Raw genomic sequence first — 25,790 nt, 5'->3', positions numbered from 1 at the left:
CTATTTCCCTGCTGCAGGGATTGAGTAGCCAAAAACAGTGAAATGCATATCTCCATGAAAAATGTGAAGCAATTGAAAAAGAAAGGATTGCCGGAAGGACTAACTCAGTGTACAGAAAAGTCAAAACAATCTACGGTGGAATTAAAAGCAAGGGTGGTAACATTAAGAGTACAATTGGAATTCCACTGTTAAATGCAGAGGAGAGAGCAGATAGATGGAAAGAGTACATTGAAGGCCTCTAAAGGGGGCACATTTGTCTGATGTGATAGAAGAAGAACCAGGAGTCGATTAAGAGGAGATATGAGATCCAGTATTAGAATTAGAACTTAAGAGAGCTTTGGTTAACCTAAGATCAAATAAGGTAGAAGGGATAGATAACATTCCATCAGAATTTCTAAAATCATTGGGGAAAGTGGGAGCAAAACGACTACTCACGTTGGTGTGTACAGTGTGTGAGTCTGGTGACATACCATCAGACTTGTGGAGAAATATCATCCACATAATTCTGAAGACTGTAGAAGTTGACAAGTGCGAGAATTATCATACAATCAGTTTAATAGCTCATGCATCCAAGTTGCTGACAAGATTAATATACAGAAGAATGGAAAAGAAAATTGAAGATGCATTAGATGACAATCAGTTTGGCTTTTGGAATGGTAAAGGCACCAGAGAGGCAATTCTGATGTTGTGGTTGATAATAGAAGCAAGATTAAAGTAAAATCAAGACACGTTGATGGGATCTGTCGACCTGGAAAAAACATTCAACAATGTAAAGTGATGCAAGATTTTCGAAATTCTGAGAAAAATGGGAGTAAGCTAGAGGGTGAGACAGGTAATATACAATATGTACAAGAGCCAAGAGGAAATAATAAGAGTGGATGACCAAGAATGAATTGCTCAGATTGAAAAGGATGTAAGACAGGGATGTAGTCTTTCGCCCGTACTGTTCAATCTGTACATCAAAGAAGCAATGATGGAAATAAAAGAAAGGTTCAGGAGTGGAATTAAAGTCCAAGGTGAAATGGTATCAACGAAAAAATTTTCTGATGAGATTGCTATCCTCAGTGAAAGTGAAGAAGAATTACATGATGCGCTGAATGGAATGAATAGTGTAATGAGTACAGAATATGGATTGAGAGTAAATCAAAATGCCTAGCAGAAATGAGAACAATGAGAAACTTAACATCAGAACTGATGGCCACGAAGTGCATGAAGTTAAGGAATTCTGCTACCTAGGCAGGAAAATAACCAATGACAGTTGGAGCAAGGAGGACATCAACAGCAGACTAGCAATGGCAAAAAGAGCATTCCCTGACATGAGAAGTCTACTAATATCAAATGTAGGCCTTAATTTAAGGAAGAAATTTTAGAATGTTCATTTGGAGCACAGCATTGTGTGGTAGTGAGACATGGACTCTGGGAAAACTGAAACATAATGAATCAAAGCATTTGAGATGTGGTGTTACAGATGAATGTTGAAAATTAGGTGGACTGGTAAGGTAAGAAACAAGATGGTTCTGGGCAGAATTGGAAGGGAAAGGAATTTGTGGAAAATGAATGTTGAAATTAGGTGTACTGATAGAGTAATGATTGATGAGGTTCTGCACAAAATCAGAAAGGAAAGGAATGTGTGGAACATATTGACAAGGTGATGGAATATATTCCACAAATAATTGAAGATGTAGGTTGCAAGTGCTACTACGAGATGAAGAGGTTGTCACAGGAGAGGAATTCATGGTGGGGTGCACCTATCCAGTAAAAATAAAAAATATATAATCAACTTCAATCTGTGCCAAAACTTTGTACAGTGTAAAATAGACAGCAAAATTTTCTGTACTGTTGACCATGGGATGGACAATTCTCATGACACCGCACCAGCAACCTCATCAATAATTTCCACCAGGATACGACACCTTCCTCTTCCAGGTGCCATACCAAGCTCATTCATGTTTTTGAATTTCATTATCATATACTTTAAACCATTTAATGACACTGGGCCTCTCCTCAGACCTCTCAGTTAGCGATCACTACAGCACTTAAATTGCCACCTAACAGATGGCGCACAGTCTTTCTTTTCTATAGCTATACTGTTCACCCATGTTAGGGCTTGTCAAATGACATTGTGGATGTCATACCATCATACACACAGTGTATTGTACCAGATTAGCACCTGGTGGCCTGAATTGGAACTACTTCTTTTTCAGCATACATCAGTTCTGCATTAACACATTAGTGTATCCACCGAGTTTTGCTCGCACACAATGAGGACAGTGCACACTGGACCTCTGTGAGTAGCTGCCACATGGTATATACCAAGAACAAGAGCAGACCCAAAATTGGCCCTGTAGTATACATGTAATGAGTAGCACCATTCTGAGTTTCTTTCTACAACACTGTGCATTCTGTTAGTAAGATTACTGGTTACTAGCAAGTTTTTTAATACCATAATATTTGAGCTTCTTCAGGGGAATACTGAAAACTGCATAATCAAATGCTTTTGACAAGTCACAGAGAATACCAGTTCACAATATTTTGTCCCATCACTTAAATTTTGTATAATTTAACTTGTGAACAAAAAAACAGCATGTTCATTGGACAGATACTTTTGAAACAAAAATTGAGACTGACCAAGTGTTATGTTTTGAGGGAGATCTGTTATGATTCTTGCAGACATAACCCAATACCTTCAAGAAGTAGGTAAGTAGTGAAACTGATTAGTAATTATTAATAATTGTCTTTCTACGTTTCTTTTCAAGGGGTCCAAAATATCGATGTTCAGAGTCCCTATAAATATTCCCTTTGGTAGTGATGTATTGAATATTTGATTGAGTACATTGCATATTCATCTTTATTCATCTGTATTGCCATTGACACAATGGAATATGTTTCATCTCTTATTCATATTATCAATATGCTTAATGGTATGCACAAATGCAGAATTTAGCATACATTTTAAATTTTAACATATATTCACAAACTGTACATCAAAAAATTATTTTACATTATAAAATGGATTTTCAGCTAAATGGTAATGCAACTTTTTTAAAAATAATTTACATGACATGAGCCACATTGAGCGTGTTAATTTGATAAAGATTTTTAGTGAGCTGACTGGTGAAGTGAGGTGCCTTTACCTGTCTGTGTCTTGGAATATCTATTTAGTGTTTCCCCTTGTACCATACTGCCGTATACCTCCAATTATATAAAATTCTCTTGCATTTTGTTTAATGTAGAGTGATGAGACATAAACATACAGATTTACAAAAGTAAAGATGCTGAGCTGCAGATGGGGACAACAAAAAGACCCTCACAATTACAAATTTCGGTCATTGACTTTTTTCAACTATAGGCACACACACACACACACACACACACACACACACACACACACACACACACACACACACACACACTGATGCAAATGCAACTTACATACACGACTGCAGTCTCAGGCAATTGAAACCAGTGTGGTTTCATAATTGACAGGGTCATTGAGTCAACATGTGAACATGTAGGGATGGTCTGTTGTGGAGCTCCATGTTCAACAACGAACAGTGTGTTTTGAAATACTTGTGCATGCACCAGCATTATATATTTCAGAAGAGATGCCACTGATCACCATCTATCCTATTTTACAGAGCAGACAAGCCTTTGAACCCCACATTCTGTGAAGAGTCTTGGACGTCCAAGCATTTAAGACCAGTGGTAGTCTCAGTGTTCGTCTACCTCTTTCTGGAGATGCTCGTGACAGTAGCACATGAACATTCTACCAGTTTTGCCATTTTCAAGATACTCATTCACAGGTTCTGCATAATAATTTATCAAAGTTGCTTATCTCAATGAATTTCCCCATTTGCAGTCCATATCTTTGCTAGGATGATCCCCCATCTTTGTCTGCTCCACTTACATACATTTGTAACCACATTACATGCCTGCAACGTCACCAGGTGGCATCCAGTGTCACTGTGGGCAGTGGTCATAATGTTTTGGCTTTTCAGTGTATATTAAGTTTACTAAACACAGGTCAACAGTGATCTCTTTGTCCAGCTCTACACATTTCTCTTATGATTGTTATTTGTATCTTCAATATCTCACTTACATGTTTAGAATTCCCCAGTAACTGCAGACCATACAAAATGTGAGACTGGAACAGACAAAAAGAGGTTACTTTCTGAAGTAACCGAATCTTTCAGTTTCCATATTACATATGTTATCATTGATAATTTTTTGCAGATAAAACTGATGAGCTCTACTCAGACAAACTTGGAGTCAATATCAGAACCAGATTTTAAATTGTAAGACATTTCCAGGGGCAGATGTGGTCTCTGACCACAGCTTGTTGGTTATGAACTGTAGATTAAAACCGAAAAAATTGCAAAAAGATAGGAAATTAAGGAGAAGGGACCTAGATAAATTGAAAGAACCAGGGGTTGTTGAGGGTTTCAGAGGAAGCATTAGGCAATGGTTGACTAGAATAGTGGAAAGGAATACAGTAGAAGAAGAATGGATAGTATTGAGCGATGAAATAGTGAAGCCAACAGAGGATCAAATATGTAAAAAGGTGAGAACTAGTAGCAATCCTTGTGTAACACAGAAGACACCAAATTTAATTGATGAAAGGAGAAAATATAAAAGTGCAGTAAATGAAGCAGATGAAAGGGAATTGTGGTGGTGCTTGCCTGCTTTATTTCTTCATTGGTTGTCCTCTGTGTAAACATACTGGCTGAAAAAATAGGGAGTGGAAGTGCAACTACTGGCTACTGTATATGATGTAGCCAACACATGCACAGTCGCGTTTCACAGGCTTTTACTTTCACTGTTCGCAACCCCCCTATATTACACAGTTATAAGGCCAGTGCCGTATTGTTTAACTTTTGATAAGCCTCATTAATAGTTTGCAAGTGAACATCCACATATTACTACAATAGTTTACTATTGAACATCTACGAGCAGTAAAAACATAACCACAAAGTTCACAGTTCTTGAAGATTAGAAAGGTATGTATGGAGCAGACACTGCCATTGTTTTAACACATGGCCTAATTGTTTCACAGTTAAGTTGAAGTATTGTTGGTTTCTCATCTGAAACTCAGCTGTGAACTGACTGTCGGGACCAAAAATCAGGCCATTATGTATCCCCACAATAAAAGGTGCTGAAACTATACATTGTTTGAAGTTTAATTTACAGAAATTACAATTAAAACTTAACTTATTAAATTAATTGAATACATCGAAAAAAAAATTTTAACAGTATCTTCTACTACAAGGGTTAGGCTGAATTATTTGTTTAAACCATGAAATTAACATATGTAGTTATGTAAACAATACTTTTGACAAAACTGTTAATTACTTTGAAATTAATTAAGGGCTGGTTTTGCTAACAACTTTTCAAATAGAGCCAAATAGATCCTTTAAGAATACTATTAGTTGTTCCTCCAAATAGGGGGGAGGGGGATAAAAATCCTAGAAGGAGACCAAGGGATGAACATAGCAAGCAGATTCAGAGGGATGTAGGTTGGCTTGCATAGGACAGAGTAGAATGGAGAGCTGCAGCAAACCAATCTTTAAACTGCAGACCACAACAACATGACATCAGTGGATTTGATAATTTTCCAGTGAAAGGACTGTTTACTGGAAACTGCTGCCAAGTAGTTCACTTGCGGACTTGTCAGCTGAGTTGATTGTGATTCCAATTTCTTTGAATTCATTCTATTGGTCTGGTTCAAGTGACACTTATTGTGTGTTGTTGGGAAAGTGTTCTTGTGTGATAATCTGCCATGCTGCTTTGCATTTGCTTCGAGCAGTTTCTATAAACCTTGCATAGGCTAATTTTTTGCATGAATAAACTAAGTTTTATAAAAAAATTATATTTCAGGCATGTCCTATAATCTATATAAGCCCATCTAGTGACTGTCTTGTCCTATAATCTATATAAGCCCATCTAGTGACTGTCTTACAGTTATTATTATACACACTTCGCAGTACTAATATTTGTTTCTGTGTCCTGATCATCTTTGTTTTCTTCCTGCTAGTGCCTATATGTGATAGTGCACCATAGGGATATGTGTGTGGGGTTAATGAGGAAAGTGTTTCCCACACTGGTGACCCTTGACTGAAATGCACCCACTACCCAGCTTCCGCTTGCTACACCAGCTCATTTGCATTGTGCAGCCACATTGCAGATCCAGTCCCACCCCTCTGCCTACCACTGCTGGTGAACAAGCAGTGCACCATGGTACAGAACAATCACGTTACATCATCCCTGATGGGTATAGCCCTCACCAATGAGACCCACTACTCCCACCACCTCCACCTGCGGGCACAGATCGACAGATTCCAATTGTTCCTAACCTGCTTCATGCAGCTCACAGACACCCCCACTGTGCAGATACATGTACTCTCTCTCAGCCCTCCATCTGACTGTACCATGGTGCACTTGCCACTGTTCAATGTGCGTGACCCATGCCTGTGGTTTGTTTCTGTGGAGACGATATTCCAGGCTCTTCCATCAGAAATGACACAAGTGGAACCATTGATCACAGCAGAGGCATGTGATGTCATGCTACAGTCTGGCAAATTTAGTGCCCTACATGTCTGGCTCACAGAGTGACTCACTGTTTCAGAATTGCAGTGCTATTTCGCACTGTTCTCAATGCAGGAGTGTGTCTACAAGTGGCCCTCACAACCCCTTCACCACCTGGCCAAGCCTTCAGTGCTTCATGAAACACTGCTAATAGCAAATTGGTGCATGCTTTTGCCCACCGCAGTACATAGTGTTAGCTGTGCAGGAGTTTCAGATTGCCCGATGCAGCAGCTGCCACCACTACAGGGTTTTCAAAGCCCTTGAGGGACACAACATTGCCGCCAAATGCAATGTCACAACATCCATGTGCATGATCACATGCTAGCACAACCTGCAGCATCCCAAGCACCCCCAGTCCTCCACAGACATAGTGTAGCTGATAGCCAAGATGATTAGTAAAGTGGGTGAGCTCACTGTTGCCTTGGAGCGCATGCACCTGCCTCACACCATGCATTGCCCACCTCTGCCCAGTGGTGCTTACAACTACCAGTGTACACACTCATGCAGGCACCCCTCCCCACTGCAGCCAGTTCACTATAGCCATGGTGTGTGTGGGGCTGACAAGTACTGTTGGTACCAATAGCATTACGGCAGAGACACTGCAGATTGACATGTACATGTGCATGGGCCTCAAACACCAACAACAGCAATTGGTAGTAGGCACGCCTGTCTGCTCTGTGATTTTGCACCACCTACTTGTATGCAATCGTGGTAACCTCCACTCATTGCCACCCTTCCTCATCGACCCAGATTTGGACCTTTCTGTTTATTCCTGCTGATTACTGCCCTCTGCTGGCTGCCGTCCACTCCCCCCCCCCCCCCCCCCCAATCCTCACTGCAACAAACTGCTCAGCCATTAAATATACTGCTTGCACACCCGATCCATCGACCTTGGTCTCGGAAGAGATTTCTTATGGGCTTTTACTGTGGCTGATGCGACAGACGCCATCCTTGCCACTGATTTTATTTCTCACTACAGCCTCCTCCTCAACCTAAAAGACTGCTGTATTGTTGATACCACCTTCCATCGTTCCGGGCTGCGTCAGTCCTCCCCACCACCTCTTATTCCATCAAACAGCTCTCCTACTCTGGCCATTTTCCAACCTTCTCACCACATTCCTCCTCCTCACTCACACCTCCAAGTTCTTTATGAGGTTCACCTTGATATCTGTAACTACAATATCAGGATGCCTGGGCCACTGGTTTCCTCCTGTCCCTTTGTGCCTGACAAATGCAGAGCCATGCAGGCTGAGATTGAGGCAGCAGTCACCACAGGTGTGCTCCACCACTCCAGCAGCCTGTGGGTTTCTGCCCTACATCTCGTGCCAAAGAAAGGCAGTATGGGCACCTGTGCATGGACTTCTGAGCTCGTAGCTCCAGAAGGGAGCCCAATCCTTACCCTGTTCCACTATTGCATAGTTATAGTGATGACTCATGTGGCATAACCATTTTCAGCAAAGTGGACTGCACAAAAACGTTCACATAGTTACCAGTTGCCCCTGAGGACATAGAGAAGATGGCCTTTATTATACCTTTTGGTTTCTTCCTGCCATTTAACCTCCAACAAGCTGCCCAGAAATGGAAATGTTCCCTCAACAACATCCTACAGGATGTTTTGAGATGTTTCACCTATTTTGACAACATCCTTATTTAGTCACATGGTCTCAAGGAGCACTGACGCCATCTCCAGGAGGTATTCTCTCACCTCTAGAAGGCTAGCGCCATTATCAACAAGGAGAAGTGCATTTTCAGTGTTCTAGAGTCCAACTTCCTGGGGCACAGGACATCGTACATAGGCTCTCGCCCCATTGACGAGAAGGTCTGTGCTGTGTCTGATTTCTCACATGCCACTATATACAAGAGTCTCTGCAAGTTCCTCAGGGTGGTAAAGTTTTTCAGGCGCCACCTAAAGGACACTGGAAGTATGCAAGTGCTGTTTACAGCTGCCCTGGCAAGCAAACAAAAGGCAACAGGCCTGTTCCCTGGATGCTACAAGTGTTGAGCAGTTTGAACCAACAATGCACAATTTCTCGCAATCTGCACTCCAAGCATACCTCCACCCCACTGATCCACTTGCAGTTATCACTGACACCAGCCACTCTGACATAGGTGCATTCCTGCAACAACATCTTGAAAGGATTTGGTAGCCCTGGCATTTTTCTCAGTGAAGCTTATGGAGCCACAGCTACATTGGGCCACAGAGTTCCTCACGGTGTACAAGGTGGTTAAGTATTTATGCTCCTCAGTGTAGGGGTGCCAATTTGAAATTTTTACCAACCATCACCTCTTGACAATAGGTATTTGCCACAAAGAGGGCATGTAGCTCTCACTCCGCCAATTCAGAAAGCAGGAGTGTATTGTGCAGTTCTCCACTGAAGTCTGGCATATAGCCAGAATGGACAACATAGTCACCAATTGCTTTAGCTGATCATGCGCCCTTCCCACTCCCCTCAATTATGTTGCCCTCACAGCTGACCAGGTTGCCAACACCAAACTCCTATGGGTGCAAAGTGACATAAATGTGGGTCTCAACCCACAAACATGCACAATACTAGGTGCCCACGAACCCATCTGGTACAACGTCCATGCCAATACTGACCACTCTCAGAGTGTGCCTACCCATTTCTTCCCCTGGATTTCTGCAGTTGCTTGACCTGTGTTGGTACTTATGCCACATTCACGCAGGAGTGTGTGTTTTGGCCCAGTATCCAGCACAACTGCGCCAACTGAGACAACACCTGCATCCCATGCCAGCTCTCTTAAATAGACAGGGACCTGCAGGCCCCCATCATCTCTTTCACTCCCAGTGGACCATTGCTTCTCCCACACATATATGATATGGCCAACAGTGTCTGCTTACTATCATCAGTAGGTTCACTCAGTTGTCTGAAGTAGTACCTCTGTCCAAAATAGCTGCAAACACAGTGGCAAAGGCTTTCATAGATATGTGGGTCTCATGTTTTAGGTGCCGCCACCACATCACCATTGACTGCAGGTGGCAGAACATGTCCTGTTGATTTAAGAATCTTGCGCTAACTTGCAGCAAGCACATGCACTTCACAACAAACTGCCATCCTGCTGCTAATGACATGGTGGAGTGATTACACAGATCCCTAAAAGCTACCCTCATATGCTACTCTACAAGTTGATCTACTTCTCTTCTTCTAATCCCATTAGGTTATCAAGTGGCCCAGAAGGCAGCTTCTGTAAAGTTTGGAAGGTAGGAGATGAGATACTGGCAGAAGTAAAGCTGTGAGTACCGGGTGTGAGTCGTGCTTCGATAGCTCAAATGGTAGATCACTTGCCCACAAAAGGCAAAGGTCCTGAGTTCGAGTCTCGGTCGGGCACACAGTTTTAATCTGCCAGGAAGTTTCATATCAGCGCACACTCCGCTGCAGAGTGAAAATCTCATTCTGGAAACATCCCCCAGGCTGTGGCTAAGCCATGTCTCCGCAGTATCCTTTCTTTCAGGAGTGCTAGTTCTGCAAGGTTCGCAGGAGAGCTTCTGTAAAGTTTGGAAGGTAGGAGACTGGCAGAAGTAAAGCTGTGAGTACTGGGTGTGGGTAGAGCTCTTGCCCACGAAAGGCAAAGGTCCCGAGTTCAAGTCTCGGTCAGGCACACAGTTTTAATCTGCCAGGAAGTTTCATATCAGCGCACACTCCGCTGCAGAGTGAAAATCTCATTCTGGAAACATCCCCCAGGCTGTGGCTAAGCCATGTCTCTGCAGTATCCTTTCTTTCAGGAGTGCTAGTTCTGCAAGGTTCGCAGGAGAGCTTCTGTAAAGTTTGGAAGGTAGAAGACGAGATACTGGCAGAAGTAAAGCTGTGAGTACCGGGTGTGAGTCGTGCTTCGGTAGCTCAGATGGTAGAGCACTTGCCCGCGAAAGGCAAAGGTCCCGAGTTCGAGTCTCAGTCGGGCACACAGTTTTAATCTGCCAGGAAGTTTCGACAAAGATATTAACTGAAAGATATTTGTTTCATGTGGACATTTCTGAGCTCTATTACCTGTGATAGAATTTTATATTAATTTATTAATGTGAATGGACAAAAATGCTTATGTTCAAGGCTTAAAGGGAGACATCAGAGACGAGCTGCTACTTTTTTACCCATAGGTTTGAACAACTCATAGGTACTATGGAGATGCTTTGGGACTTTATTTGAGATTCTCTGGAGGGAAGGCAACATTCTTTTCCAGGAAAACTATTGAAAAAATTTAGATAACCAGTATTTGAAGCTGACTGCACAACGATTCTACTTTCCATGCACTTTCCATGTAAGGACCATGAAGATAAGCTAAGAGAGATTAGGGCTTGTATGGAGGAATATAGACAGCTGGTCTTCCGTCACTCTATTTGCAATTTGAACAGGAAAGGAAATGCCTAGTAGTGGCACAGGGTACCTTCTATCATGCACTGTATGGTGACCTGCAGAATATAGATGTAGATGTAGAAAGTTATTGTGAAAATGTACAATATAGTATTGACTGATCAACATTAAATGTTTTTGCAGTAACTGTTGCCAGTGTGGCACAGTTTAAATGTAGAATTTTCCATGAGAAAGCTTTGTGCAAGACAGAAGTCACCTCCGTTGAAAGCTGACAAGAGGGAAAAGTGAAAATAAATTTCTCAGCAAAGGTGGACCATTAGAAAAATAATATAACTTATTTTTATTTCACCACTTCATGCCCCAAATATACAGTTTTTCTTTATCTGAATGATAGAATGTGTGAGAAGTATTCTGGAGTGCAAAAGAAAATATCTTTTTTTTTTTGGTCGCGTGAGAAACTTGTGGTTGAAAATCATTATGAGTTCAATGAAGATGTTCTGGCAAGCACAAGGTATGTATTTCACAGACATTCCAAAATCATACTTCAGAGATGGAATCTACTCATTTAAAAAAAAAAAAAAAACTGTATATAATTCACTGACCTGAGAAGTGACTATATGAACTACATATAGTACATTTTTTACCCAAAGTATGCAGTCTTTCATTTCTGTGCTGAGAACTTCCACCTCCACCACTATCCATCTGCCCTCAAGCATAAGTATATTAGTGGTTCAAATGGCTCTGAGCACTATGGGACTTAACTTCTGAGGTCATCAGTCCCCTAGAACTTAGAACTACTTAAACCTAACTAACCTAAGGACATCACACACATCCATGCCCGAGGCAGGATTCGAACCTGCGACCATAGTGGTCGCGTGGTTCCAGACTGTAGCACCTAGAACCGCTCGGCCACCCCGGCCGACAGTATATTAGTGGTTTGCTTGTTCAGGTAGGAGTATATAAGTCTAAGTTTTCTTGTAACTACTAAGAATCTGTGCAATAGAAACTTGGTGTAGTTGCAAATGATGAACTATGGTATAACAAGTCTGATTTACTGCAACAGCTACAAAAGCTAGCTACACAAACTGCAAGTAATATAAGGGACAGAGAGGAAGCTTATAGTCTAGTATGGTGGGTATGGTCTATGTGTGCTAAACGACACACAAAAATTAATACTTATTACATACTTACTATTTACTGAAGCATGTAAACCTGTGTATAGTGATCAGTTAGGATTATTGACAAATGTCTAAAATGCATACAAATTTATGGTAATGTATTGGAATATGTTAAAATTGTTTTGAAACAAACTATGCTGGCAACCCCCATTTCCTCATTTGTTACATTGTGAAGTTTCAGAGTTAACCATCACAGCTCGGAGATAAAGTTCTGTCAGACGAGTTGTATAGCTTCTAGCACATTTACCAACAAGAGTCTGCTTTTGCAGGTAATAGCTTCAATCTGTCCAGGAAATGGGAGACCCATAGCCGAAGTTCAGCAGGGAAGCATAAAGGACTACAGTGAGTGTGTACAGGAAGCCAAGAAAGCCTGGCAGATATGGGCTGATATACCAGCACCCAAACGTGGGGAAGTTGTACGACAGATTGGAGATGCTCTAAGAGAGAAGCTGATACCACTTGGAAAATTAGTATCCCTTGAAATGGGTAAATATAATTACAGATATGTGTCTCAATGTAAATTTCATTATTCAGATATGCCCATGTAGTAATTTCATGACAGGACTGCTAAACCCATAAAAAATTATATGGAATTGAATACAAAAATGACTTTTGATGAAAATTATTAAAATTTCAGAACAAGAAAAAAGTGTTAACAAGCAAGGTGGGTATCAGAAATATTTAGTTCCACCCTATTGTAAATTTCAGTAAGGCAATCTGTCAAGCAATACACATGCTACCTCTAATCAATTTGAGACTTTTGAGCTCAAAAATTTATTTTATTTTATCACAAGTTCTGTTGATAATAGCATTAGAATTGCTAGAACATGGAAGGAGTCATTGTTTTTATAATATTTACGATCATTTAATTTTTCATAAAATTTACAATAATGGAGACAGTAAAGTACAATATAGCAAATTTATGTTAATAATTTATATCATCCAATGTTACAACATAATGCACGAAAATAAAAATGCACAAAAATAAATAAGGCACAGAATACGAGATGTCAGAATTAATATTTATGCTTACACTAAAAGACATGGACATTATATATAAAGCAAAAGCGCTGGCAGGTCGATAGACACACAAACATACACACAAAATTCAAGCTTTCGCAACAAACGGTTGCTTCATCAGGAAAGAGGGAAGGAAAGGGAAAGACGAAAGGATGTGGGTTTTAAGGGAGAAGGTAAGGAGTCATTCCAATCCTGGGAGCAGAAAGACTTACCTTAGGGGGAAAAAACGACAGGTATACACTTGCACACACACACACACACATATCCATCTGCACATACACAGACACAAGCAGACATTACTTTCTAGTTCACCTTTATCTCTCCCCATATATTTTTATTTTTATTTTCATTTTCATTTCAGCCTCATGTTACACTTTCCACCTTCTAATACCGTGTCACCCTCACAACACCCCCACAACGACCCCATTAAGTTTTATTTATATTCCCTCCGCAAACATGCCTTCGCCCTAGCCAGATTACACTCCCATATTTTACATAAAATATCTGCTTGTGTCTGTGTATGTGCGGATGGATATGTGTGTGTGTGCGAGTGTGTACCTGTCGTTTTTTCCCCCTAAGGTAAGTCTTTCCGCTCCCGGGATTGGAATGACTCCTTACCCTCTCCCTTAAAACCCACATCCTTTTGTCTTTCCCTCTCCTTCCCTCTTTCCTGATGCAGCAACAGTTTGTTGCGAAAGCTTGAATTTTGTGTGTTTGTTTGTGTGTCTATCGACCTGCCAGCGCTTTTGTTTGGTAAGTTTCATCATCTTTGTTTTTAGATATATTTTTCCCATGTGGAATGTTTCCCTCTATTATACACTCCTGGAAATTGAAATAAGAACACCGTGAATTCATTGTCCCAGGAAGGGGAAACTTTATTGACACATTCCTGGGGTCAGACACATCACATGATCACACTGACAGAACCACTGGCACATAGACACAAGCAACAGAGCATGCACAATGTCGGCACTAGTACAGTGTATATCCACCTTTCGCAGCAATGCAGGCTGCTATTCTCCCATGGAGACGATCGTAGAGATGCTGGATGTAGTCCTGTGGAACGGCTTGCCATGCCATTTCCACCTGGCGCCTCAGTTGGACCAGCGTTCGTGCTGGACGTGCAGACCGCGTGAGACGACGCTTCATCCAGTCCCAAACATGCTCAATGGGGGACAGATCCGTAGATCTTGCTGGCCAGGGTAGTTGACTTACACCTTCTAGAGCACGTTGGGTGGCACGGGATACATGCGGACGTGCATTGTCCTGTTGGAACAGCAAGTTCCCTTGCCAGTCTAGGAATGGTAGAACGATGGGTTCGATGACGGTTTGGATGTACCGTGCACTATTCAGTGTCCCCTCGACGATCACCAGTTGTGTACGGCCAGTGTAGGAGATCGCTCCCCACACCATGATGCCGGGTGTTGGCCCTGTGTGCCTCGGTCGTATGCAGTCCTGATTGTGGCGCTCACCTGCACGGCGCCAAACACGCATACGACCATCATTGGCACCAAGGCAGAAGCGACTTTCATCGCTGAAGACGACACGTCTCCATTCGTTCCTCCATTGACGCCTGTCGCGACACCACTGGAGGCGGGCTGCACGATGTTGGGGCGTGAGCGGAAGACGGCGTAACGGTGTGCGGGACCGTAGCCCAGCTTCATGGAGACGGTTGCGAATGGTCCTCGCCGATACCCCAGGAGCAACAGTGTCCCTAATTTGCTGGGAAGTGGCGGTGCGGTCCCCTACGGCACTGCGTAGGATCCTACGGTCTTGGCGTGCATCCGTGCGTCGCTGCGGTCCGCTCCCAGGTCGACGGGCACGTGCACCTTCCACCGACCACTGGCGACAACATCGATGTACTGTGGAGACCTCACGACACACGTGTTGAGCAATTCGGCGGTACGTCCACCCGGCCTCCCGCATGCCCACTATACGCCCTTGCTCAAAGTCCGTCAACTGCACATACGGTTCACGTCCACGCTGTCGCGGCATGCTACCAGTGTTAAAGACTGCGATGGAGCTCCGTATGCCACGGCAAACTGGCTGACACTGACGGCGGCGGTGCACAAATGCTGCGCAGCTAGCGCCATTCGACGGCCAACACCGCGGTTCCTGGTGTGTCCGCTGTGCCGTGCGTGTGATCATTGCTTGTACAGCCCTCTCGCAGTGTCCGGAGCAAGTATGGTGGGTCTGACACACCGGTGTCAATGTGTTCTTTTTTCCATTTCCAGGAGTGTATATATATATATCTAAAAACAAAGATGATGAGACTTACCAAAAAAAAGCGCTGGCAGGTCAATAGACACACAAACAAACACAAACATACACACAAAATTCAAGCTTTCGCAACAAACGGTTGCTTCATCAGGAAAAGTTGACTTGAAAAGTCATTGTCTACCTACACGAGTTCACCACAGGATCAACATAGCCCAGCTCTAACCAACACTTTTTCGCCTTTTTTCACACCAGACCTCCAGTTGCTTTCTAGTTCACCTTTATCTCTCCCCATATATTTTAATTTTTATTTTCATTTTCATTTCAGCCTCATGTTACACTTTCCATCTTCTAATACCATGTCACCCTCACAACACCCCCACAACGACCCCATTAAGTTTTATTTACATTCCCTCCGCAAACATGCCTTTGCCCTATCCAGATTACACTCCCATATTTTATTTTCTCAGGCTTGTCTGACATTTGGCATTACCCCCAAAGGCCTCACACTTAAAGTTCCCATCTCTGACTGCAACCCTTCTTTCCATCAGTCCCTATACCAGTTCCAAACTGAACAATCCATTGCCCTCACCCACCTAATCCTTCACCTACACATCAATTCAGCCAATGAACACAACCGTCAAATCCTATCCTTAATAAAAGTCCTCAATCTTTCCTCTCCCACATCCATACCAGCTGTTAAGAGCATCCTCCTACAGGCCAACCACAAATTAGAACAGCACGCCACCCTCCACCTTAAAAAACTATCCAATCTCCTGGTTTCCCACCTCCAGAAAGGCAACTCACTCACCCTCCACAACCTTTCCAGCAAACCTCAACCTCCTCTCATTGCACACAGACCCAGTCTCTCCCATCTACTCAATCTCCCACTTCCAGCTCCACTCCCTCCAAAACCTCAAAATTCCAATCAACACAATCTGGAACCACAACACCCTAATTCAGTAGTTAACCTTTCCTCCAAACCTCTCTCCCAATCCGAAACCTCTGTCCTATCCAAAGGCCTCACCTTCAGCCCCACTCCCAGATTCAATCAAACAGCCCTCATCAAAGATTTACTGTCCTACAGTCGTACTCTCTGCTGGAAATATCACTTTGCCACGAAGAAAAATGATCCTAATCCTACTCCTAATGATCCAACTCCCCAAGACACTATCCAAATTGAACCCTGCCTGGAACAGTTCCGTCCTCCGTCACAGTGGGACCCACCTCCTCTTCCTCGGAATCACCCCCTCCAAACCTTCCAGGAATTTCTGACTTCCAGCCTTGCCTCTCAATCCTTCGTAAAAAACCTTAATCCTACTCCCAACATCACCACTGCTGAAGCCCAAGCTATCCGTGATCTGAAGGCTGACCATTCCATCGTCATTCTTCCGGCGGACAAGGATTCCACGACAGTGGTACTTGATCGTCAGGAGTATGTGGCTGAGGGACTGCGTCAGCTTTCAGACAACTCCACATACAAAGTTTGCCAAGGTAATCCCATTCCTGATGTCCAGGCGGAGCTTCAAAGAATCCTCAGAACCTTAGGCCCCCTACAAAACCTTTCACCTGACTCCATCAACCTCCTGACCCCACCGACACCCTGCACCCCTACCTTCTACCTTCTTCCTAAAATTCACAAACCCAATCATCCCGGCCACCCCATTGTAGCTGGTTACCAAGCCCCCACAGAACGTATCTCTGCCTATGTAGATCAACACCTTCAACCCATTACATGCAGTCTCCCATCCTTCATCAAAGACACCAACCACTTTCTCGAACGCCTGGAATCCTTACCCAGTCTGTTACCCCTGGAAACCATCCTTGTAACCATTGATGCCACTTCCTTATACACAAATATTCCGCACATCCAGGGCCTCGCTGCGATGGAGCACTTCCTTTCACGCCGATCACCTGCCACCCTACCTAAAACCTCTTTCCTCATTACCTTAGCCAGCTTCATCCTGACCCACAACTTCTTCACTTTTGAAGGCCAGACATACCAACAATTAAAGGGAACAGCCATGGGTACCAGGATGGCCCCCTCGTACGCCAACCTATTCATGGGTTGCTTAGAGGAAGCCTTCTTGGTTACCCAGGCCTGCAAACCCAAAGTTTGGTACAGATTTATTGATGACATCTTCATGATCTGGACTCACAGTGAAGAAGAACTCCAGAATTTCCTCTCCAACCTCAACTCCTTTGGTTCCATCAGATTCACCTGGTCCTACTCTAAATCCCATGCCACTTTCCTTGACGTTGACCTTCCTCTGTCCAATGGCCAGCTTCACACGTCTGTCCACATCAAACCCACCAACAAGCAACAGTACCTCCATTATGACAGCTGCCGCCCATTCCACATCAAACGGTCCCTTCCCTACAGCCTAGGTCTTCGTGGCAAATGAATCTGCTCCAGTCTGGAATCCCTGAACCATTACACAACAACCTGAAAACAGCTTTCGCATCCCGCAACTACCCTCCCAACCTGGTACAGAAGCAAATAACCAGAGCCACTTTCTCATCCCTTCAAACCCAGAACCTCCCACAGAAGAACCCCAAAAGTGCCCCACTTGTGACAGGATACTTTCCAGGACTGGATCAGACTCTGAATGTGGCTCTCCAGCAGGGATACGACTTCCTCTAATCCTGCCCTGAAATGAGATCCATCCTTCATGAAATCCTTCCCACTCCACCAAGAGTGTCTTTCCGCCGTCCACCTAACCTTCATAACCTCTTAGTTCATCTCTATTAAATCCCCAAACCACCTTCCCTACCCTCTGGCTCCTACCCTTGTAACCGCCCCCAGTGTAAAACCTGTCCCATGCACCCTCCCACCACCACCTACTCCAGTCCTGCAACCCGGAAGGTGTACACGATCAAAGGCAGAGCCACGTGTGAAAGCACCCACGTGATTTACCAACTGACCTGCCTACACTGTGACGCATACTATGTGGGAATGACCAGCAACGAACTGTCCATTCGCATGAATGGACACAGGCAGACAGTGTTTGTTGGTAATGAGGATCACCCTGTGGCTAAACATGCCTTGGTGCACGGCCAGCACATCTTGGCACAGTGTTACACTGTCCGGGTTATCTGGATACTTCCCACTAACACCAACCTATCCGAACTCCGGAGATGGGAACTTGCTCTTCAATATATCCTCTCTTCCCGTTATCCACCAGGCCTCAATCTCCGCTAATTTCAAGTTGCCGCCGCTTATACCTCACCTGTCTTTCAACAACATCTTTGCCTCTGTACTTCCGCCTCGACTGACATCTCTGTCCAAACTCTTTGCCTTTACAAATGTCTGCTTGTGTCTGTGTATGTGTGGATGGATATGTGTGTGTGTGCAAGTGTATACCCGTCCTTTTTTTCCCCCTAAGGTAAGTCTTTCCACTCCCGGGATTGGAATGACTCCTTACCCTCTCCCTTAAAACCCACATCCTTTCATCTTTCCCTCTCCTTCCCTCTTTCCTGACGAAGCAGCCGTTGGTTGCGAAAGCTAGAATTTTGTGTGTATGTTTGTGTTTGTTTGTGTGTCTATCGACCTGCCAGTGCTTTCGTTTGGTAAGTCACATCATCTTTGTTTTTAGATATATTTTTCCCACATGGAATGTTTCCGTCTATCATATTCATATCATTAATTTGAACCCAACAATTACGTTTGTTATTGTCACTGTCGCATTTCAAAATCTTTTCTGTCGTCTTATTTTCTCTTTCTGTTTTTGCCAGTAGTTTCACTTTGTATTCACCTTCTCCTTTTTACATAATCTACAGTACAATTTTATTCCGCCTATATATACTCAATACACACACCCACCCACCCACCCACACACACACACACACACACACACACACACACACACACACATTAAAAGAAAAGTAACTGAATGAGTAGAATTCTCCCAATTGCTCTTGAATTTAGGTGTTCCGAGAACAAGACTTTTGATGTCTCTAGGTGGTGCATTGAAAACTTTCATGCCTGAATAACTGTTCCTTTCTGCACAAGAGTACAGTTTGTTTGTTTACTATGTAAGTCCTGTTTCATTCAACCTTGGATTGTGGCCTTTTGATATGCCCTATTGGTTTTGAAAAGAGAGTAGTTTTTAATAATGAAACATACAATGGGGATGATATACTGAGATGTCATTGTAATAACCTGTAGTTTCTGGAAAAGGTTCCTGCAAGACTGGCTTGGATGATCACCGCGCATAATGAATATAACTCTTTCTGAGTGACGAAACACTTGTTTTTGCCAGGGGCTGATTACCCCTAAGGATGATGCCTTAAGAGAAAAGTGCATGGAAATATCCAAAGTAAGCAGTTATGAAGGCATCCTTATGTGTAAATGATGCAATTATGCATTAGGCAAAATATGCAAAATGAAGTATTTTTGCCAGATCTGAGATATGTTTGGACAAATCTAATTTGCTATAAATATTACATGCAAGAATTTAGCAGAGTCCACATGCTTTATTTGCTGTTCACTACATGTTATATTTGTGTCCTCTTGTTCTTTATGTGTAACACAAAATTGTACATAATGAGTTTTTTTGACATTCAGTGAGAGTCAATTACACCTAAATCAGTTGAGGGATTAAAAGAGGTTTCCCTGTTGTTTTATCCACTGGGAGAGAAGTATCATCTGCAAAGAGGGTGAACTTGCTCACTACAGTGGTTCAGAGTAGGAGGTCATTTATAAATATAAGAAACAGTAAGGGTCTCAGCACTGAGGCTTGTGGCACTCCAGTGTTGACTATGCTCACTTAGATGATGATGATGGAATTCCATTACTGCCAGTAATTTTTACCACCTGTTTCCTGCGTGTAAGACCATAAGATTCTTCTTTATTTATCAGAGTTTCATGGCTGACACTGTCTAAAACCATAGATAGATCACATAGGATTCTGATTATACACTCCTGGAAATTGAAATAAGAACACCGTGAATTCATTGTCCCAGGAAGGGGAAACTTTATTGACACATTCCTGGGGTCAGATACATCACATGATCACACTGACAGAACCACAGGCACATAGACACAGGCAACAGAGCATGCACAATGTCGGCACTAGTACAGTGTATATCCACCTTTCGCAGCAATGCAGGCTGCTATTCTCCCATGGAGACGATCGTAGAGATGCTGGATGTAGTCCTGTGGAACGGCTTGCCATGCCATTTCCACCTGGCGCCTCAGTTGGACCAGTGTTCGTGCTGGACGTGCAGACCGCGTGAGACGACGCTTCATCCAGTCCCAAACATGCTCAATGGGGGACAGATCCGGAGATCTTGCTGGCCAGGGTAGTTGACTTACACCTTCTAGAGCACATTGGGTGGCACGGGATACATGCGGACGTGCATTGTCCTGTTGGAACAGCAAGTTCCCTTGCCGATCTAGGAATGGTAGAACGATGGGTTCGATGACGGTTTGGATGTACCGTGCACTATTCAGTGTCCCCTCGACGATCACCAGTGGTGTACGGCCAGTGTAGGAGATCGCTCCCCACACCATGATGCCGGGTGTTGCCCCTGTGTGTCTTGGTCGTATGCAGTCCTGATTGTGGCGCTCACCTGCACGGCGCCAAACACGCATACGACCATCATTGGCACCAAGACAGAAGCGACTCTCATCGCTGAAGACGACACGTCTCCATTCGTCCCTCCATTCACGCCTGTCGCGACACCACTGGAGGCGGGCTGCACGATGTTGGGGCGTGAGCGGAAGACAGCCTAACGGTGTGCGGGACCGTAGCCCAGCTTCATTGAGACGGTTGCGAATGGTCGTCGCCGATACCCCAGGAGCAACAGTGTCCCTAATTTGCTGGGAAGTGGTGGTGCGGTCCCCTACGGCACTGCGTAGGATCCTACGGTCTTGGCGTGCGTCCGTGCGTCGCTGCGGTCCGGTCCCAGGTCGACGGGCACGTGCACCTTCCGCCGACCACTGGCGACAACATCGATGTACTGTGGAGACCTCACGCCCCACGTGTTGAGCAATTCGGCGGTACGTCCACCCGGCCTCCCACATGCCCACTATACGCCCTCGCTCAAAGTCCGTCAACTGCACATACGGTTCACGTCCACGCTGTCGCGGCATGCTACCAGTGTTAAAGACTGCGATGGAGCTCCGTATGCCACGGCGAACTGGCTGACACTGACGGCGGCGGTGCACAAATGCTGCGCAGCTAGCGCCATTCGACGGCCAACACCGCGGTTCCTGGTGTGTCCGCTGTGCCGTGCGTGTGATCATTGCTTGTACAGCCCTCTCGCAGTGTCCGGAGCAAGTATGGTGGGTCTGACACACCGGTGTCAATGTGTTCTTTTTTCCATTTCCAGGAGTGTATATGATTTATATTGAGTCAATCTTTGGGAGTGATCTGAAGGTTATATTATTCTTGAAGAATCAAGTTTGCCAAGATTGCTAGTAATTCTTTTTATTACTATTAGCAGTTTTGACAAATCTATGCTGTCATCATTGGATCTTGTAACATAGTTAGATGTATATGCTTTTTACAACACTGAAAGTCACATAGTGATGTTGCATCAAAATGTAATAACGAATGGTAAGGAACAGCAGAATGTCACAAATAAAACATACTACATATTGTGCTGATGTCCCAGCACACACTAATCACTTGACTTATACTGTCAAGTGATTAGTATATGCTGAGATATCAGCTGGTGTTTGCTGCCACTTTTTATTACATTTTGATGCAACATCACTATGTGTCTTAAGTGTTGTAAAAAGCAAGTTTGTCTAATAATGTTACAAGACGGAATGATGACAGCCTAGATCAGTCAAAACTGGTAACAGTAATGAAAAGAATTACTAGCGATCTTGGCAAACTTGATTCTTCAAAAATAATATAGGATTCCGATTAGTATCAATTTTCTTTTAAGAGATTGCAGGATTCGATCAGTGAAGAAGAAAATACCATCATCAGTTGATAGGCTTTGCCAGAAACCAAATGTATATTGCCTGAGAATGTTGTGGCTATTTAGGTAATCAGCAATCCTCCTGAACATCAGTTTCTCTCAGGCCTTGGAAAAACTTTGTAGCAGGGATATTGGGTAGTAATTTGTTACATCAGTTTTTGACTCTTCTTACAAAGTGGTTTCACCCATACATATTTTAATATGTTGATGTTGGGATTAATTAAATATATGGCTTAGGACTGCACTTACATAATCAGAATAAAGCCTCCATCCTTGTGGAAATATTATCAACACCAGAAGCACTTTTTTACTTTTGATTTTCTTCTTGATTTCAGTAAGTGTGATGGGATTCATATGTATGACCAAACTATTTGGCACTTATATGGCCAATCAGGCTGAATCTAAGTGACTCGCAGCTCATTTGCCATTATATATGAGAAAAAATGTTCTCTAAATTGTATAGGGAGACCAACTAGAATTGCTGCTGATATGTAATATTTTTTTCTGAACAGGCGATCAATGAAGCTACATCATTCTAACAAAAAAAAAGTACATGCATACATATCCAGCAATCACAAGTCCTGCAGACTATGTGCTGTTTGCATAAACTGCCTCCATTCCTTTCTGTTTTGTCCTCAGTTCCTCCTGATGTCATCAATCCCCAGGGCCGCCGAGTCCTTCACCAGGCTGTCCATCCACACTGCCTTGGTCAACCTATGGAGTTTCTGGCGTTTGGTTTCCCCTCAAGTACCTTCTTCACCTGTCTTTCTTCTGACACACTGGATACTTCTGCTCTTCAGCTTCTGTAGGATAGTTGGTTGTTGCATCAAGAGATAGATTTCCACATTCTTCCTCCTCTTCCAATCTCCTTTAATCTGCACACACACACACACACACACAAACTTGAATAAACTGCCCTTTTCATTTAATTTTTTATAAATTTCATACTGCTTATATATATATATTCTAATTCTAAAGGTGGCAGGGGTAAAATACAGGGAGCGAAAGGCTATTTACAATTTGTACAGAAACCAGATGGCAGTTATAAGAGTCGAGGGACATGAAAGGGAAGCAGTGGTTGGGAAGGGAGTAAGACAGGGTTGTAGCCTCTCCCCGATGTTGTTCAATCTGTATATTGAGCAAGCAGTAAAGGAAACAAAAGAAAAATTCGGAGTAGGTATTAAAATTCATGGAGAAGAAATAATATATATATATATATATATATATATATATATATATATATATATATATATATATGAAAACAAAGATGATTTGACTTACCAAATATATATAAAAATAATTCCAATCCCAAAGAAAGCAGGTGTTGACAGATGTGAAAATTACCGAACCATCAGTTTAATAAGTCACAGCTGCAAAATACTAACACGAATTCTTTACAGACGAATGGAAAAACTAGTAGAAGCCAACCTCGGGGAAGATCAGTTTGTATTCCGTAGAAACACTGGTACACGTGAGGCAATACTGACCTTACGACTTATCTTAGAAGAAAGATTAAGGAAAGGCAAACCTACGTTTCTAGCATTTGTAGACTTAGAGAAAGCTTTTGACAATGTTGACTGGAATACTCTCTTTCAAATTCTAAAGGTGGCAGGGGTAAAATACAGGGAGCGAAAGGCTATTTACAATTTGTACAGAAACCAGATGGCAGTTATAAGAGTCGAGGGACATGAAAGGGAAGCAGTGGTTGGGAAGGGAGTAAGACAGGGTTGTAGCCTCTCCCCGATGTTGTTCAATCTGTATATTGAGCAAGCAGTAAAGGAAACAAAAGAAAAATTCGGAGTAGGTATTAAAATTCATGGAGAAGAAATAAAAACTTTGAGGTTCGCCGATGACATTGTAATTCTGTCAGAGACAGCAAAGGACTTGAAAGAGCAGTTGAATGGAATGGACAGTGTCTTGAAAGGAGGATATAAGATGAACATCAACAAAAGCAAAACAAGGATAATGGAATGTAGTCTAATTAAGTCGGGTGATGCTGAGGGAATTAGATTAGGAAATGAGGCACTTAAAGTAGTAAAGGAGTTTTGCTATTTGGGGAGCAAAATAACTGATGATGGTCGAAGTAGAGAGGATATAAAATGTAGGCTGGCAATGGCAAGGAAAGCGTTTCTGAAGAAGAGAAATTTGTTAACATCCAATATTGATTTAAGTGTCAGGAAATCATTTCTGAAAGTATTCGTATGGAGTGTAGCCATGTATGGAAGTGAAACATGGACGATAAATAGTTTGGACAAGAAGAGAATAGAAGCTTTCGAAATGTGGTGCTACAGAAGAATGCTGAAGATTAGATGGGTAGATCACATAACTAATGAGGAAGTATTGAATAGGATTGGGGAGAAGAGAAGTTTGTGGCACAACTTGACCGGAAGAAGGGATCGGTTGGTAGGACATGTTCTGAGGCATCAAGGGATCACCAATTTAGTATTGGAGGGCAGCGTGGAGGGTAAAAATCGTAGAGGGAGACCAAGAGATGAATACACTAAGCAGATTCAGAAGGATGTAGGTTGCAGTAGGTACTGGGAGATGAAAAAGCTTGCACAGGATAGAGTAGCATGGAGAGCTGCATCAAACCAGTCTCAGGACTGAAGACCACAACAACAACAACTGCTTATATAATTATAATCATACCAGAGATATGTTGAACCACAGAGTTTCTTCTGATCTTGAGCACTGTTAATGGGTTGTGCATATCAGAGCAGTTGATAAAATCAGATTTGTTTCCTTCTTTAAATTTCTAGGGAAGATACTGCCAGAAGGAATTGGTGAAGTACAAGAATACATAGATATATGTGATTATGCTGTTGGCCTGTCCCGTATGTTTGCTGGGAAACTCTTTCCCTCTGAACGTGAGGGACATCTTCTGATTGAAAAGTGGAATCCATTGGGAGTTATTGGAGTAATTAGTGCATTCAACTTCCCTATTGCAGTGTATGGCTGGAACAGTGCTATTGCCATGGTAAGTTTTAATTTCAAGCGTCTTGTCTCTGAATTATCGGGAATTAAAATGCACATAAAATAGTGAGAATGTGTAATTGTATTATATGACAAAATGATTGTAATGTACCTTCTACCTCATAATTTACAGTTTACATATTTTCCTAAGCATGTATCAGTTTTGTAAGGTTGCAGAAAATATAAATTGCAATTTTCAAGTGAGCAAAGCTTAAAAGTGATGTCATCATGCATAAATGAAAATTACATCTATAGATCTGCCTTGAACAGAGGATCAAAATGACTTAACATGAACTAGGCCATGCATATTTTATTGCTACATGGCTTATAGAATGGTTAGGCCACTAATCGGTTTGAATCAGAGAAAGGACTAGCAAGCATGTAATGAGAATTATCTCATTCTGCAGGTACTTTAATTTAGTATTCAGAAAAGAAATATTGTTGGCAGAAAACTTTTTTTTAATTCCAATCTGGAAGAATAGCATGGATCTCTCATGACACTTAAGTTGACATCCTTTGAGTCTGAACTTATTTTTTCTTTTTTTTTTTTTTTAAAAAA

At 42.7% G+C, this 25,790-nt stretch overlaps 1 protein-coding gene across 1 annotated transcript in view; it reads left to right on the top strand.

Annotated features, from left to right (window-relative positions):
• The window catches only part of LOC126473688 (alpha-aminoadipic semialdehyde dehydrogenase-like), a 76,987-nt gene that overhangs the window by 9,487 nt on the left and 41,710 nt on the right, over positions 1-25,790 (top strand). Inside the window, exons 2-3 of the mRNA XM_050100928.1 lie at positions 12,355-12,571; positions 25,018-25,235. Coding sequence (XP_049956885.1) covers positions 12,355-12,571; positions 25,018-25,235 — 435 coding nt within the window. The remainder of the gene's footprint in view (positions 1-12,354; positions 12,572-25,017; positions 25,236-25,790) is intronic.

Source organism: Schistocerca serialis, chromosome 1 (genome assembly GCF_023864345.2).
Source record: "Schistocerca serialis cubense isolate TAMUIC-IGC-003099 chromosome 1, iqSchSeri2.2, whole genome shotgun sequence".
Taxonomy (NCBI): Eukaryota; Metazoa; Arthropoda; class Insecta; order Orthoptera; family Acrididae; genus Schistocerca; species Schistocerca serialis.
The sequence above is the reverse complement of the archived record's forward strand: the minus strand, read 5'-3'. Positions and strand labels throughout refer to the sequence as shown.